Source organism: Cydia fagiglandana, chromosome 24 (genome assembly GCF_963556715.1).
Source record: "Cydia fagiglandana chromosome 24, ilCydFagi1.1, whole genome shotgun sequence".
In the NCBI taxonomy this organism is placed as follows: Eukaryota; Metazoa; Arthropoda; class Insecta; order Lepidoptera; family Tortricidae; genus Cydia; species Cydia fagiglandana.
In genome coordinates this window covers 1,052,512-1,067,684 of record NC_085955.1, presented here as the reverse complement: position 1 = coordinate 1,067,684, position 15,173 = coordinate 1,052,512, and the positions used below count along the sequence as shown (strand labels likewise).

At 40.8% G+C, this 15,173-nt stretch overlaps 1 protein-coding gene across 1 annotated transcript in view; it reads left to right on the top strand.

Moving 5' to 3' along the window:
* Positions 1–15,173, top strand: part of LOC134676568 (uncharacterized) — a 52,413-nt gene that overhangs the window by 29,843 nt on the left and 7,397 nt on the right. The window contains exons 23-31 of the mRNA XM_063534960.1: positions 314–952; positions 2,761–2,948; positions 4,146–4,276; positions 8,115–8,262; positions 10,277–10,442; positions 11,218–11,378; positions 11,939–12,092; positions 13,006–13,152; positions 13,625–13,807. Of these exons, the coding sequence (XP_063391030.1) occupies positions 314–952; positions 2,761–2,948; positions 4,146–4,276; positions 8,115–8,262; positions 10,277–10,442; positions 11,218–11,378; positions 11,939–12,092; positions 13,006–13,152; positions 13,625–13,807 (1,917 nt within the window). The remainder of the gene's footprint in view (positions 1–313; positions 953–2,760; positions 2,949–4,145; positions 4,277–8,114; positions 8,263–10,276; positions 10,443–11,217; positions 11,379–11,938; positions 12,093–13,005; positions 13,153–13,624; positions 13,808–15,173) is intronic.

Sequence of the window (15,173 nt, the reverse complement as noted above, 5' to 3'; positions counted from 1 at the left end):
AGTCGTAACGTAACTTAGATAGTTGGCATTCCTCAACTATGCCTTTCTCCAGAAACTTCTTGCCTCGCGCAGCTAAACTAAATGAACTTTCGGCTGTGGTGTTTCCGGCCCGATACGACCTTCAAACTTTCAAGAAACGAGTTCACTCCCATCTTTAAAGCCGGTAACGCACTTGTGACTCCTCTGATGTTGCAGGTGTCCAAAGCTGACGGTTATTGGTTACCATCAGGCGATTCCTCTGCTCGTTTGCCTACTGTTTAAAAAAATGTATTGCCATGCCTATTTAAATTGTTTTAAGAAATTTTTTTTTCAGGAAACTATAAAATTAATTTCAGACATAATCACAAACTTCACATCAACATTAGTCAAAGAACTGCATAAAAACATCAATCTATGTTTTACATCTCTAAAAAAACACTGGAAAAACACACCAAAGACAATAATGGCCAGCATTCAAACCTGGCTGAATATGCTGCCAATTAAAAAAATAACCGAATCCATAGAGCGTGAGCACTTCACGACCGAACATCACTTACACATACAAGCTTTCAACATAATGTCAAACATATTTGACATGTCCGAACTCATTTCACCAGATGTCAAAGTGGAAATGGCAAAATGGCCAAAATTTTTGATGAAATTATACGCGTCTGGCAGGTTAGAAGAATATTTCTACGAAGAAATGTCATATTTTACTGACATAATCACAGTCAGTTTAAAGTTTTTGACGGCAGAAGATGTCAAGAAGATTTTGAAAGGGGAGTCCAAAAATGGCATTTCGTTTGGGGCATTTTTTATTGAAGGTTGTTTTAAAGTGTTGACTGAGAAACCTTTTGTATTGTTAGAAGATGAATTAAAAGAATGTAGCGTTCTTTTGAATGACATAGTAAGGATGACTGTGAAGAAAAATTTCAAAGAACGATATGGAAATGTGCTGGAATTGGTGGATGAGGTGAGGTTTTTTTTACTAGTCAATTTTTTCTTTATTTAATAACATTTTTATAACATAATAGAAACACTAAAAACGTATTAAAAAAACAACGGGTTGCACTCCGGGAGTGCCGACAGAAGTGAAAACTCAATGACTAATTGACTAGTCTAAAATGCCTGCAGCACTATGTATAATTGACCCATCCTCCTTTCTATTGAAAAACTTTAGTGCCGAAATTGCTGGCCAGTGAGCTTAAATTTGTAGCGTTAATTGTTTAAAATTCGAATAGAAAGTCTAAAGTTACCTTGCAGACCTCGCATCTAAATATATTTGGTCATGATATTTTGAGTTTTATTCACCAGTACTAGAGTTCACTTTTATTAGCGATTTCATCAAATGTAGCTTTATTGAATTATATTGGAGTGATATAAAGTTAGAATGTAACTGTGAGATCCTCGTATTTCAGCCCGTACAAGATTAGAACATTGAGCTTTATTGCTTAATATAGAAGTCCAGTTTTAAATAAGTAATTGACCTGATTATGATACGTTATGACTAAAGTTCTTTGGTGAATAACATTGTCCGTGACACATGACGTCAGCGTTACGTTACGCGTTACGCTGTATCAAGTTTATCATTTTTTCCCCACCTCAAAAAGTGCTCAGCCCCGCTAAAGAAGTTTTCACTTCAAAAATATCTAAGTCTAAGTCGCTCGGTAGGGTGCCCAGAAGGCTGGCCGCATTGCCCCGCTGGATGGCAATGCTGTCGGGCAAAATATTGGCCAGCCCTCTGGTCACCAGAAGCCTCTATGAGGCGCTTTGACAGCTCCTTATAGTGAATAGAATCAGGCGTTACTTTGCGGAAATCCATATTAATAAAACAAAAATATAACTTTGCTACGTTGTTTAATACGTTACGTTTTATAGGTGTATAACGGGTTAGCACTGATTGACTAGCGCGTTATCTTTTCGCGGATTAGCAATGTAATATTTTGGTTTTAATTAGCACCTTATAGGTGAGATATTAATTTTTAACAAGCAGAAACGTCTTCGAACGACGCTATTAAGCTTAGAAACAAATTAAAAGTGGAAAAATTCACTGTTCGGTTGGGACTTGAACCCTCGACCACTGAATCGCTAGCCCAGTGCCCTGCCATCTGAGCTACCAAGACCTTACCCAATACAGCGAATATTTTCACCATACATGAGCCTTAGGAAGGCCCTAGCGACATCTACAGCCTGGCAAAAAAGAGTAGTAATAAAAAAATGGCAACACTGTAGTGTTGTCCCGTTCTCTTATATAAATTGATTTGAAAGGGACTACACTACAGTGTTGCCACTTTTTAATTTCTACTCTTTTTTTGCCAGGCTGTACTGGTAAATCTGGCTGTCCTAAAATGGCGTTTGACAGTTCAGTTACCATAAAACGTATGGCGCCGTACAGCGCCATTTAATTCAGCTGTCAAGATGGGGGCACGATATTTCTTAGACTTTTCTTCTGCAATATATAACTCTTTTGTTTAAGTATTAGTTTAACACGGCTTGCAATGAATATGCGGTTCCGTTACTAAAGGGTAAAAACGGGACTCTAAGACTCCACTGCCCGTCCGTCTGTCTGTCACCAGGCTGTATCTCATGAACCGTGATAGCTAGACAGTTGAAATTTTCACAGATGATGTATTTCTGTTGCCGCTATAACAACAAATACTAAAAAGTACGGAACCCTCGGCGGAAGTCCGACTCGCACTTGACCGGTTTTCTTTAATCATTAGAATATACCTAATTTCATTAAAATGTGTACATTTTATTGCACGTTTGGTCTTTTTACAGCTCTGGCCGACGTACGAACAGCACGCGACCTTCGTCCAAGAGCACTGTCTCCTAGCCAACCTACAGTGCCTCGGACCGGGGCCGGAATCAAACCCACTACAATGGGCGACACGGGTCGTATGTTCGCAAGATGCGTCGCTCGACGAGAGGACCAAGCTTCTGTGTTTCTTACCGGAGGAGGCGTTCAAGTTAGTATTTAAGAGCCAACAGCAGTGGTCATTTCTCCATACAAACGTACTCGACTGTTTCCTCTGTGGGTTTTGATGCTAGAGCAATGATTTTTTCAACACAGATAAATATTATCAATATCTGTGTCGGACTGTTTCGCTTTTTTTTGATATTTTCGTTTTTTAAGGCGCTAGAGCCCTTCAAAATTGGCCAAAATGGCCTCATTGACTATGCCGCAATGAGAGGCGTAGTATTCAAAACTGATATCAATTAGCCTAAAATGCAAAACGGTCCGACACAGATAAATTCATAATCATTTAGATTTCCAAATTTAGTTACGAATGGTTAAGTTTTGGAGGAGGAAACAGTCGAGTACGAAATCTCGATTTTTGAGATTTTTACGCAGGATTTTTCGCCTTGTCCTTATCGCACTAGTTTTAGGAGGCGCTTTCGTTAGCGAGACGGGTGTATTTACCTAAAATATTTAAAACTCAGCTCCTGTTTCGTCTTAATATCTGGGAGACCGCGCTTTGCTCAGAAAACATAAAAACTCAAAAATACGCGTTTCCCCCGAGATAAGACCTAGCTAGATCGATTCATCGCCCTCTAAAACCCCCATATAGTTAATTTCACCGAAATCGTTAGAGTTGTTTCCCATAATCGTGTCTAGAATTAAAAATAATAAGTTACGTGAATTTTATAACATTACCGCGTTATAGTATATAAGTATACTTTTTATTTAAAATAACTTTTACCAACGTGAAACTACATTCCCAATCATATTTTAGTTATATTCAAATTGGACCCGGGTATGTCCCTAAACTACGTCCAAGACCACCGGTGGACGGGCAGCAGCGTCCCTCAAATTCGGTGTACTCGACTGCGATCGCCAACCCGCCTGCCAAGCGTGGCGATTATGGCATTCACCCCCAAAAAAGGGGGAGGCCTATGTTCAGCAGTGGACGTCTTATGGCTGAGATGATGATGATGATGATGATATTCAAATTTCGTCAAGTGGACGACAACTAGCGCGATCAGAGAATCCTAACTTGCTGTCAGAAAAAGAGTCCCGTGATCTTCTTGAATGAGTGAACGTGTGTACCATTCGCACGGTCCTTGTGGCCAGTGTGGACGTGCCTCGCGCGCGCCGCCTCGGCCTTGCGCGTATGCTCGCTGTGTGGACCCGGCTAATGAGTGAATGTTCGTGTCGCCCGCAGGGTACCGGAAGTGTCAGCGGCGGTGTCCTCACTGTTCCCGGCGCGGCTGCGGGAGCTCCGGCCCGCGCTGCTGGAGGCGGCCGCGGCGCGCCCGGCCGCGCTGCTGCCGACTGTCGCCGCCCTTGCAGGCAGTAAGTCCGCTTTTTAGGGTTTCGTACCCAAAGGGTAAAAACGGGACCCTATTACTATGACTCCGCCGTCCGTCTGTCTGTCACCAGGCTGTATCTCATGAGCTGTGATAGCTAGACAGTCGAAATTTTCACAGATGATGTATTTCTGTTACCGCTATAACAATAAATACTAAAATCGCCATTAAAACTAATGAATTTTATAGCAAGCTTTTTTAGTAAACCTCTTCAAATAATATGTATATCCATCCAAATGCTACTATTAAAGTTTATTTGTACATAAAGCATTGTCATTTTAGTTTAATTATAATTAATAAAGTTTTATTTTAATATTTCTGTCTAAGGTGTATCTATATTAATATCTACACTTGACATAAGTGACGTCAAAATGGCTCACCCCTGCCGAGCTCTGGTGATTACCTTTTGTATTGTTTTCGAGCTCCCGATATTTGGACGCAGTTACATGCATCTTGTTCACGGCTCGAAAACAATACAAAAGGTGATCACGGTTCATATCCCGGTCGATATCTGTGAATTATGTTCCATCCAAACATACCTTCTTTCGGAAGACTAACCTCGTTGCCATGGTAGCAACATCCTTATGAAATAACATTCGTGTCAAAGATTTGAATACTTATACTTCAAACAACATATTAGTTATATTAAGAAGTATTAAATAAAACCGGGCAAGTGCGAGTCGGACTCGCACACGAAGGATTCCGTACCATAATGCAAAAAAAATACAAAAAAAAGCAAAAAGAAAACGGTCACCCATCCAAGTACTGACCCCTCCCGACGTTGCTTAACTTTGGTCAAAAATCACGTTTGTTGTATGGGAGCCCCATTTAAATCTTTATTTTATTCTGTTTTTAGTATTTATTGTTATAGCGGCAACAGAAATATAGTGCGTCAAGCAAATCTTGTCAGTAGCAATGTAAAGCAAACTAAAGTAGGGCAACACTCAAAGAGTAGTATAGCGCTAAGAAAAGCAGCAATGTACAATGTACATCGAACCTAAACTTTTTTTTCCGCTGAGCGCGCCCGTCAATTCAAATTGTCACTCGCGGATTCTCTATTGAAAATGTTTGAAATTGTTATTAATAGGTATACGGACAACTTAAAAGCGGTGTGTGATGTTGATAAAAATGATGAACTAATTTGAAGATCTCAAAATAAAATTAGAAGTGGACTATGCCGTTAAACAAGAATGTATGAATACAATCATTGCTTCAGCAGGTAGATGTCCTACTACTGGATTTTAATATTTTATTAGATTTCTCAGTTGCCACCGTAGGCATCTTAGCTTTGATTAAGCACAATCTTATTTAATATATTGGTATTTAATGGTGACACAGCAGAAATATCTCATGAAATAGAATCGATTCAGAATGTAAACAAAGATGATGGCTGTCATTCACGATCCACATTCCACAGATAAAACACAGATGACACGCGATTTTCGAATTATTCGAACACAGTGTTGCTATAGTAGCGTGCCTAGGGTTTTGGAGTAGGGCAAGCCGAAAGATATGTTTTCGTAATAACTGTCCAATCTTCACTCTTCGGGGTCAAATGCATCTGCTAGCGTGACGAGGCGAGCTAATCATAGCGCACGTCTGCTACGGAATGAATAATGTCATTTTGTATTTTGTTAGACAAATAGCTCGAGCTTGGTTTGTCGCTTTGAACATGTTTTTGTAGAACGCCGTCATATTTTGATAGCAACGATACAAGTTCCAAAAAATTGCCCCTATTTAATGAAGTGTTTGACTCATCGTGTCCTCTAAAAGGAAGTTCTTGCTGTGCTAAATGGCACACAATATCGACTAACCTCTGAAAAACACTACGATTGTTGTCAACACGCATGTTATGTTTTGATATTTCTTCTGATAATTGTCGCGACAAAGAGGCCTCGATCCTTTGTTTCCCAAAATTGCTAAAAGAAATCACTACACACATATGTTTACCGGAATTCATGTGCCTCTTTATTGCTCCAGATAAATGATTTAAATCGTTATAGCCAGAAGTATTCCAAACGTTAATATCGTTCGAAAAAAATATGCAACACCAGCAATACATCTTATTTGTATGGGAACAACCAACAATCCAATGAGTTTTGTAGACGGCCCTACAGAAATTTCTCTTACGCGACTGACTTGACTGAGAAATACACAAGTCGGGTGTTGGTTTTGCCGCGCAAATTAGGTCCCGTTTTTCGACAAAGGTCAAAGACTTTACCTTGTTTTGGTTGACTAAAACGTGGACGCATTTCAAACCGTCACAAGGAACCACTTCTTGATCCATTGTTAACACTTATTAAACTAAGCGCCACAACAATGAACAAATTCACATTCACTATTTAATCAAATTCACTTAAACAAACTTTCGTTACTTTCGACTCGACCACTGACTCGGCTCAACTAAATAATAATACACTTGAAGTAAACGCGAACGCGCGCTGTGCGAACTTATGCAGCTAACTTCACACAAAATCCAAGCATAAATCGTCTTATAAAATTGCTATACATACCAACAAATAGTTACATCGTTCTTTGACGGTTTGTAGGCTGATAGTGCCCAGAGCGGGACGAAAAAGCAAGCACGGTTGCAAGCCAACGAGTGCGAGTTCGAGCAGGATAGCTAGAACATCCTCCGCCTGATTTAGTTCGCGCGGACGAGGCGCCACGCCGCGGCATAATTTTGCAACACGCTCGTGCCGCGGTTCGAGGCCGCTGTGGCTTGAATTTAATAATACGGGTTCGTTTGGCGCGCGATTTTCAAAATAATCTTTATTGATCTTATCACTACGTAATTTCGGTAAGGCAATTAGTTGCCTTAGGGCAAGCCCGGCTTTTGGGCTTGTATGGAAGTCCCGCCACTGTGTTGCTAACCCGCGATTTTTCAAATTTGCCGCCGTTTGCTACTGACAAGATTTGCTTGACCCAGTATACATCATCTGTGAAAATTTCAACTGTCTAGCTATCACGGTTCGTGAGATACAGCCTGGTGACAGACGGACGGACGGACGGACGGACAGCGAAGTCTTAGTAATAGGGTCCCGTTTTACCCTTTGGGTACGGAACCCTAATAATAATTAGAAATGCTTCAGTTTTCTTCTTATACTAAACATGAGTACTTCTCATAAATTTGAGAACTTCACAATATCAGTCTAGTGAAACTTACCGTGAATCATTTAAAACTGCTATAAATAAATTCACTAATAACTAAAGAATAACGAAACGAAAGTCAACCTTATTTTGATAGTAATACGGTTCACTATGACTATGAACTGGTGGTAGTAATAAATAACTTACGTAATGTGCCTATTACAGCACCTGGTGTCGTAATGTAGCACCAGATATACGTTATAATAAAATATAGAGGGCCTACCGCGAACCACGTTCGACTTTGCCTCTCTCTTCCACTTGGAAATTCGTACGTAAGTGTGACAGGGAGGCAACACGTCGAACGAGCTCTGCGGTAGGCCCTCTGTTTTTACAAGCTTTTATTTACGCGACCGTTGTCTGTCTGTAATCAAATCTTGCAAGTTAAATTTGATCCACTTCCCGGTTTCCGATTGAGCTGTAATTTTGCATGCATGTATAAATCGGATGACAATGCAATATTATGGTACCATCGAGCTGGTCTGATGACGGAGAGAGGAGGTGGCCATAGGAACACTGTGATGAAACAACGCAACCTAATTGTGTTAGGGGTTTTTAGAATTGTCTCGATGAATATTAGCTGTCTGTCGTAAGAAAAGTACAGTCAGCGATAAAAGCTTGTACCAAAAATGAATTTTTTGCCAAAAACTTATGTATTCAATGTGGAACATTTTCAGACGACACAAGCACGGGCTGGTGGGACTCGGCCTTAGAGTCCTGCGTGTCTGCTTCAGCTAAATGGAACAACCTGGAACTGTGTGGAACACTGTTCCAGAAGTGCCAAGGCGAGAGGGCCTGCGAGCGTGTTTTAGTTCCATTGCTGAGGTAAGATTATATAATAGTCGCAGTGTAAAAAGTAACAGTGGACCGACGCCTTTGATGTTTACGTAAATGCCGCCACCGCACAAGAACACAGTAGGGTTGTCACAGACTTTTACACACCAACACAAACATGCCAATCATTTCAACAAGACACGCTATAGTTCGTTTTTTTTAGCATTAGAAATAAGGTAAACAATCTTGATGTGTCTTTTAATTGAAAAACACATTTTAAAAATAAGTTACGGCAAATATGTAACAATTATGAATCTAATACGATCATTTATATTCTTCTGCTCTCATAAGTAATAGTTTTTGATTTTTAAAAAGCGTTTTTCAATTAAAAGACATGTCAAGATCGCTTACCTTCTTGCAAGTTCTTTCTAATGCTAAAAAAACGAACTGTAGGGCTGTAAGTAGTACAGAGCTACTAACGATGGCGATGTATGCAGCTCGGGTGCGCGCCCCCCCCCCCCCTCACCCCGCGCACCCCGCACGGTTGCCCTGTCTAGACGGCTTCGCCGAATGACTATTTTTTATAGAGAGAAATGGAATGGAGAGGAATGGAATTCCTTGCCGGCGTCTATATTTCCGTGTTCTTATAACCCGGCAACCTTCAAATCAAGAGTGAACAGGCACCTTCTGGGCGAGCTCGCTCCATCGTAGGCCACGTCTACGCCTCGGCTAGTCTGTGGCCATGAGTAAGCCCATTCATAATAAAAAAAAAGAGGGTAATAGTTATATTTTTAATAAAGGCACGAAGTCCTTCCTTGGAACCCTCGCTGCGCTCAAGGTTCCACTTTTTGACTCACTCACTCTACGCTAATGATTCAAAATTGGAGTTATTCGCTTGCTCTTGCCAACCCTAATAATGGCTAGAAGCAATGCCGAGCAATGCTTTATCTGAAATAAAGAATTTGAATGAATTTGAATGAATGAGCCGAATGGAGCCGTGAAGAGAACTTATTTATTACTTGTGACTTATTTATTTATTTATTTAAACTTTATTGCACAAAACATAAAAATAATGTACAAATGGCGAACTTAATGCCTAATGGCATTCTCTACCAGTCAACCATCGGGCCAAACAGAGACGTGTAAAAATGGTGCAAGGAGAACAGAGGCATTTATTAGAACATTGGAAAACAACTGAACAACGAACAACTAATAATTCTGATAAACATGTAGTTTATCAGAATTATTAGAATACACAAATAAATATACTAGAATATATATAATGAATATACTACTACATATTTCATACATACTCATCATCATTATCATCATCTCAGCCTATATACGTCCCACTGCTGAGCACAGGCCTCCTCTCGAGCGCGAGAGGGCTTGGGCTATAGTCCCCACGCTAGCCCAATGCGGATTGGGGACTTCACATACCTTTGAATTTCTTCGCAGATGTATGCAGGTTTCCTCACGATGTTTTCCTTCACCGAAAAGCGACTGGTAAATATCAAATGATATTTCGTACATAAGTTCCGATAAACTCATTGGTACGAGCCGGGGTTTGAACCCATAATATATAATATAGAGTTAGTAGTTTGAACCCATAGTAAATTAGGAGCAGGTATATATATGTATATATATATATATATATATATATATATATATATATATACATATATATACCTGCTCCTAATAAGAGAGAGAGAGATAATATATATATATATATATATATATATATATATATATATATATATATATATATATATATATATATATATATATTATATATCATTATTGTATACATATACGTATATATCGTTGTTGTATATTTTATCTTCGTATTACATTTATATTTGTACCTATTAATTTTAAGCATCAAGTTTTAGTGTTTTTACATACCCCGCACCAACTATGCTTCTCTGTTTGGCCTAAAGGTTGACTGGTAGAGAATGCCGTGTAGCATTAAGTCCGCCTTTTGTCACTGTATATTTTTTACTGTGCAATAAAGTTTAAAAAAAAAAAAATATAATGATGACTTACACAAACTTTTGTTCCCCAGACACTCATCGACCGACATATGCGAGAGATTCCTAGCGTCAGTGCTAGACCGCATCCTAGGTAACCTGAAGAAGGGACCCAAAGGCAAGCCGGCGCATCCTAGCTACAGGAAATCCTGGGAGGAGTACATGATCAGTCTGTATTTGTTGCTGGTCGCTTTCGAAAAGGTATACTACGAGTTGAGACTATGTTGAGACTCCAGTTGAGCTCACGTGGCAAACATAATTTCATTTCACGAGTTCTAAAACTGGGTTACTGAATGGTGCAAGCGGCCCTTAAAAAGTCATATATTTACTAAAAAAGAAAATTGATATCTGATAGGAAATTTGTGTTTTAGTTTTGTTTTCTGAACCCTAAAGCTTAACCCTTCTTTGCATGGTGATGGAAATTTCCATCATAACATTGTCCTATGACATAAAGGTGCTTTCGGAGGTGATTGATATGTATTTTTAAGACTGTCAACTTTCAACACTAGTCCATTTTCTGATTTTTTACATAAATTTACGCAGTATCTTAATTTATAAAAATTACATTTGTTTTAAGACGAAATGTCGGAAAATTTGGAAAAACCCAGAAGTTGATGATTTTTAGTATGTGATTTTGAACGATGTTTTCGGGGTTTGTAATTATTTTATATTTAAAAACTTTATCATAGGTATATTACAAATAGTGTACCTTTTTAATGGTAGTAAAAAAAATCATACATCTATTACTGAAAATTACATATTTACATAAATATGATTTAGACTATTCAACATCTAACACTGATTTCGCAGTGAAAATCGATGTTATAATTTTTTTACCATTTTTCCGTAATCCGCAAACAATTACGTAATACATATATTAATTTCGGGCAAAAATAAAAAATCACGCAAAGAAGGGTTAATACGTTAAAAACAAGTTAATTTAGTACCAAATAGTTACGTAAATGTGCGTTTTCAGCTGCCCACGTCATCTTTAGAATCGCCAGCGTCAGTATTATACAGTGCGACCACTAACTCTACGCCCTGGCACCTTGTGAGGGAAACTTGCAGTTGGTGCCATCAGCTCAGAGAGCGATTACACCGCCCCATGCCAGATGATCAGCTCTACCCTATGTACAGGTAAATATATGTCAGAAACTATATATATTTGCCATATGTGCTATTCACAATCAAAAAGGGTGTTTATTGTCGGTTGTCAATAAGGCGCTATTTCCATATAGCTGCAATTTGAAACTAACCTTTTAGACAACCGACAATGTGGTACCTTTTGGTTGAAAACGTCACATATATTGCATCTGTCGTCCCTACACAGCGCAACTACCGAAACAGCACCTTGATATCTGTTGCGATTTCTGATAAAAGTCAATAACAAAGATGAGAAACCTTACACCTGCGAAAATGTCGATGGTCATTATACTTTACAGTGCGATCACTAAAGCTACAGTTACAACGACTAACGCCGTCCTTTATACATATTTAATTTGTCGTCCCTAAACAGTGCGATTAATAATTAGAAACCGGGCACCTAAGCACATTTTTGAACAAAAATAACATCAGGTGAAAAACTCTACACCTGAAAAACATGAAAATGACGACCTATTTGTTTATTTGAATTGGCGACGAATGTTTATATGAAAAAAATATTTTTTAACTAATTGTTTCTTGTGTTTTCTGTGCAGAAAGCTCCAATGCCTGATATACAACGTGATGTGTGCTGCCATCTGCCGGCGGCGGCCGGCGGCGCCTCTATACGAGCAGCTGCTCGGTACAGACGCGTTACAGAGAATTGTCGATGAGAAGGAGGAATATGTCCTACCTATACGCACTAGCTGGGTTAGTATGGCCATACATAAATAAAAATACTAAAAAAACCGGTCAAGTGCGAGTCGGACTCGCGTTCCAAGGGTTCCGTACATAGGTAAGTCCGACTCACGCTTGACTGCACATTTCTAACATACATACAGTTAGTCATACTTACAAATTAAACACACACAAGTTACTAACTAAACATTGCTGCCGCTCCCAGACGCTTCCGGTGCAAAAGTGCCCATAATACTCGCGGCATTGCCGCGCTGGATGGCTATGGATAGGATAGCCTTTGCACCAGAAACGACTCGGAGCGGGGGTCCTCCCCATTTCTAATAGGTTTTCCTGTCACTATAGGTAAAGTACTATTTTGTGTATTTTTTTCAAAATTTTTGACCCAGAATTTTCAGAGTTAAAGGGGGGGGGAATGGTCGGACAGACACGAGTGATCCTATAAGGGTTCCGTTTTTTCCTTTCGAGGTACGGAACCCTAACAAGTAACAGTGCGTGATATTTAGAGGAAAATATGACGCAATTGCAAAATATGGCGGCCGTACAGCGCCATCTGCTTCAGCCATTAATTTGATGGCTACAATATTTTGCAAATTTTTCCACATTGTGAGGAAACCTATCTGCGAAAAAATGCAAAGGTGTATGTGAAGTCCCCAACCCGCATTGGGCCAGCGTGGGGACTATAGCCCAAACCCTGAGTGCTTGAGAGGAGGCCTGTGCCAGCAGGGGACGTATATAGGTTAAATCTTTTGTGTTTTTTTTCTTTTTTTTTAATAGCCTATGTGTGTGCCCCACTGCTGGGCAAAAATAAAACACATGGGGTGTTTTATTTTAATATTATTTTATGTTTCGAAAAATCGTTTCATTGAAAGATTCACAAGAATTACACATAAATGACATCCTTTTGATATGTATAATGTCTTTTCAGACTCAGCGCACCAAATCACTCCCCGTGGCGGTCCCGCTCGAGCCCAGCACGCTGTCTCCCTCGCACACGCAGCGCTCGCGCATCTTCCTTCGCACTCTCTCCGAGGACCCCATGCTGTTCGATTTACACTCCAGTGTGGAAGAACAAGTATGTACTATAGGGTATTTTAATCAAATCTACATTCCTATTTCGATCAGGCTTAAAAACTCAGTAACACAGGTGAAAAACTCTACACCTGCGACTTATGTCGCATGTTTCTTAGGCAAGTTTTTCTTGTGAAAAATCATAATGTTTGAAAACAAACCAAAAATGAATAAACACCGCCTCCGTTGAGACTTGAACTCGTGACTCCGGGATATCAGCTGAGCAACCGAGAGTCACTTAAATGCAGCAAATGCCTCCTGGTCATCTTATTGAAAGTTAACATTTTTGTGACTTTGGAGCGCGATTCATCTTCCTCGCACTATCCCAGTTTTTTGCCACTGCTCTTAAGAGCCTGAGGTCCGCTTGGCAACTAATCCCGAGAATTGGCATAGACACTAGTTTTTACGAATACTTTAGTACGCGATTATCGTTTATAATTTTCTAACACATAGTCATTACAACATTAATTTGACAGGTGGAGGTACAAGACATATCACTGGTAGAGACGCCACTGAATTCTCACCCTTGTGCCGGCACGCTCACGGCGTTACTACGCCACGCGGCTGGCGTGTCGACGCTGGCGTCACTGTGGCGTATTCTGGCGTCTTTACTTAAAGGCGGGACATCGGGAAAGAATCTCAAGTGGCTCCTAGCTCAGGTACAAGATATGTTTCTCGTAGAGACGCCACTGCACTGTCACCCTTGTGCCGGCACGCTCACGGCGTTACTACGCCACGCGGCTGGCGTGTCGACGCTGGGGTCACTGTGGCGTATTCTGGCGTCTTTACTTAAAGGCGGGACGTCGGGAAAGAATCTCAAGTGGCTCCTAGCTCAGGTACAAGATATGTTTCTCGTAGAGACGCCACTGCTCTGTCACCCTTGTGCCGGCACGCTCACGGCGTTACTACGCCACGCGGCTGGCGTGTCGACGCTGGGGTCACTGTGGCGTATTCTGGCGTCTTTACTTAAAGGCGGGACGTCGGGAAATAATCTCAAGTGGCTCCTAGCTCAGGTACAAGATATGTTTCTCGTAGAGACGCCACTGCACTGTCACCCTTGTGCCGGCACGCTCACGGCGTTACTACGCCACGCGGCTGGCGTGTCGACGCTGGGGTCACTGTGGCGTATTCTGGCGTCTTTACTTAAAGGCGGGACGTCGGGAAAGAATCTCAAGTGGCTCCTAGCTCAGGTACAAGATATGTTTCTCGTAGAGACGCCACTGCTCTGTCACCCTTGTGCCGGCACGCTCACGGCGTTACTACGCCACGCGGCTGGCGTGTCGACGCTGGGGTCACTGTGGCGTATTCTGGCGTCTTTACTTAAAGGCGGGACGTCGGGAAATAATCTCAAGTGGCTCCTAGCTCAGGTACAAGATATGTTTCTCGTAGAGACGCCACTGCACTGTCACCCTTGTGCCGGCACGCTCACGGCGTTACTACGCCACGCGGCTGGCGTGTCGACGCTGGGGTCACTGTGGCGTATTCTGGCGTCTTTACTTAAAGGCGGGACGTCGGGAAATAATCTCAAGTGGCTCCTAGCTCAGGTACCGCCCTTGTGCCGGCATGCTCAGCGTTACTGCGCCACGCGGCTGGCGTCACTGTGGCGTGTCCTGGCGTGTTTATTGAAGGGCGACTCATCGGGAAAGAATCTCAAGTGGCTCCTAGCTCACGTACAAGACTTATCTACATTTCTGAATTCGAGATAATAAATTTCCGAATGATCTGTCATTTTACTACAAAACTGGCAAAAAGGCAAGACTGTATAGTACAGTAATTTGTTCCAACTAACGTTTTAGTATGACTACTATTCAAATCAGCTTCTTTTTTCGAACTATCAAAACGATTTTGCTACTATGGAACACTAGCATGTGACGTAGATTTTTAGGAAACACTAGCATGACGTGACGTCATAATTAACTTATCTACTTTTTATAGTTTTATACGGGTTTTAAAATAAAGATTGTGTCATGTCATAAAATAACTGCTGTCTACGTTTCTCTATTAATCTTCTGGTGATTTATTTCA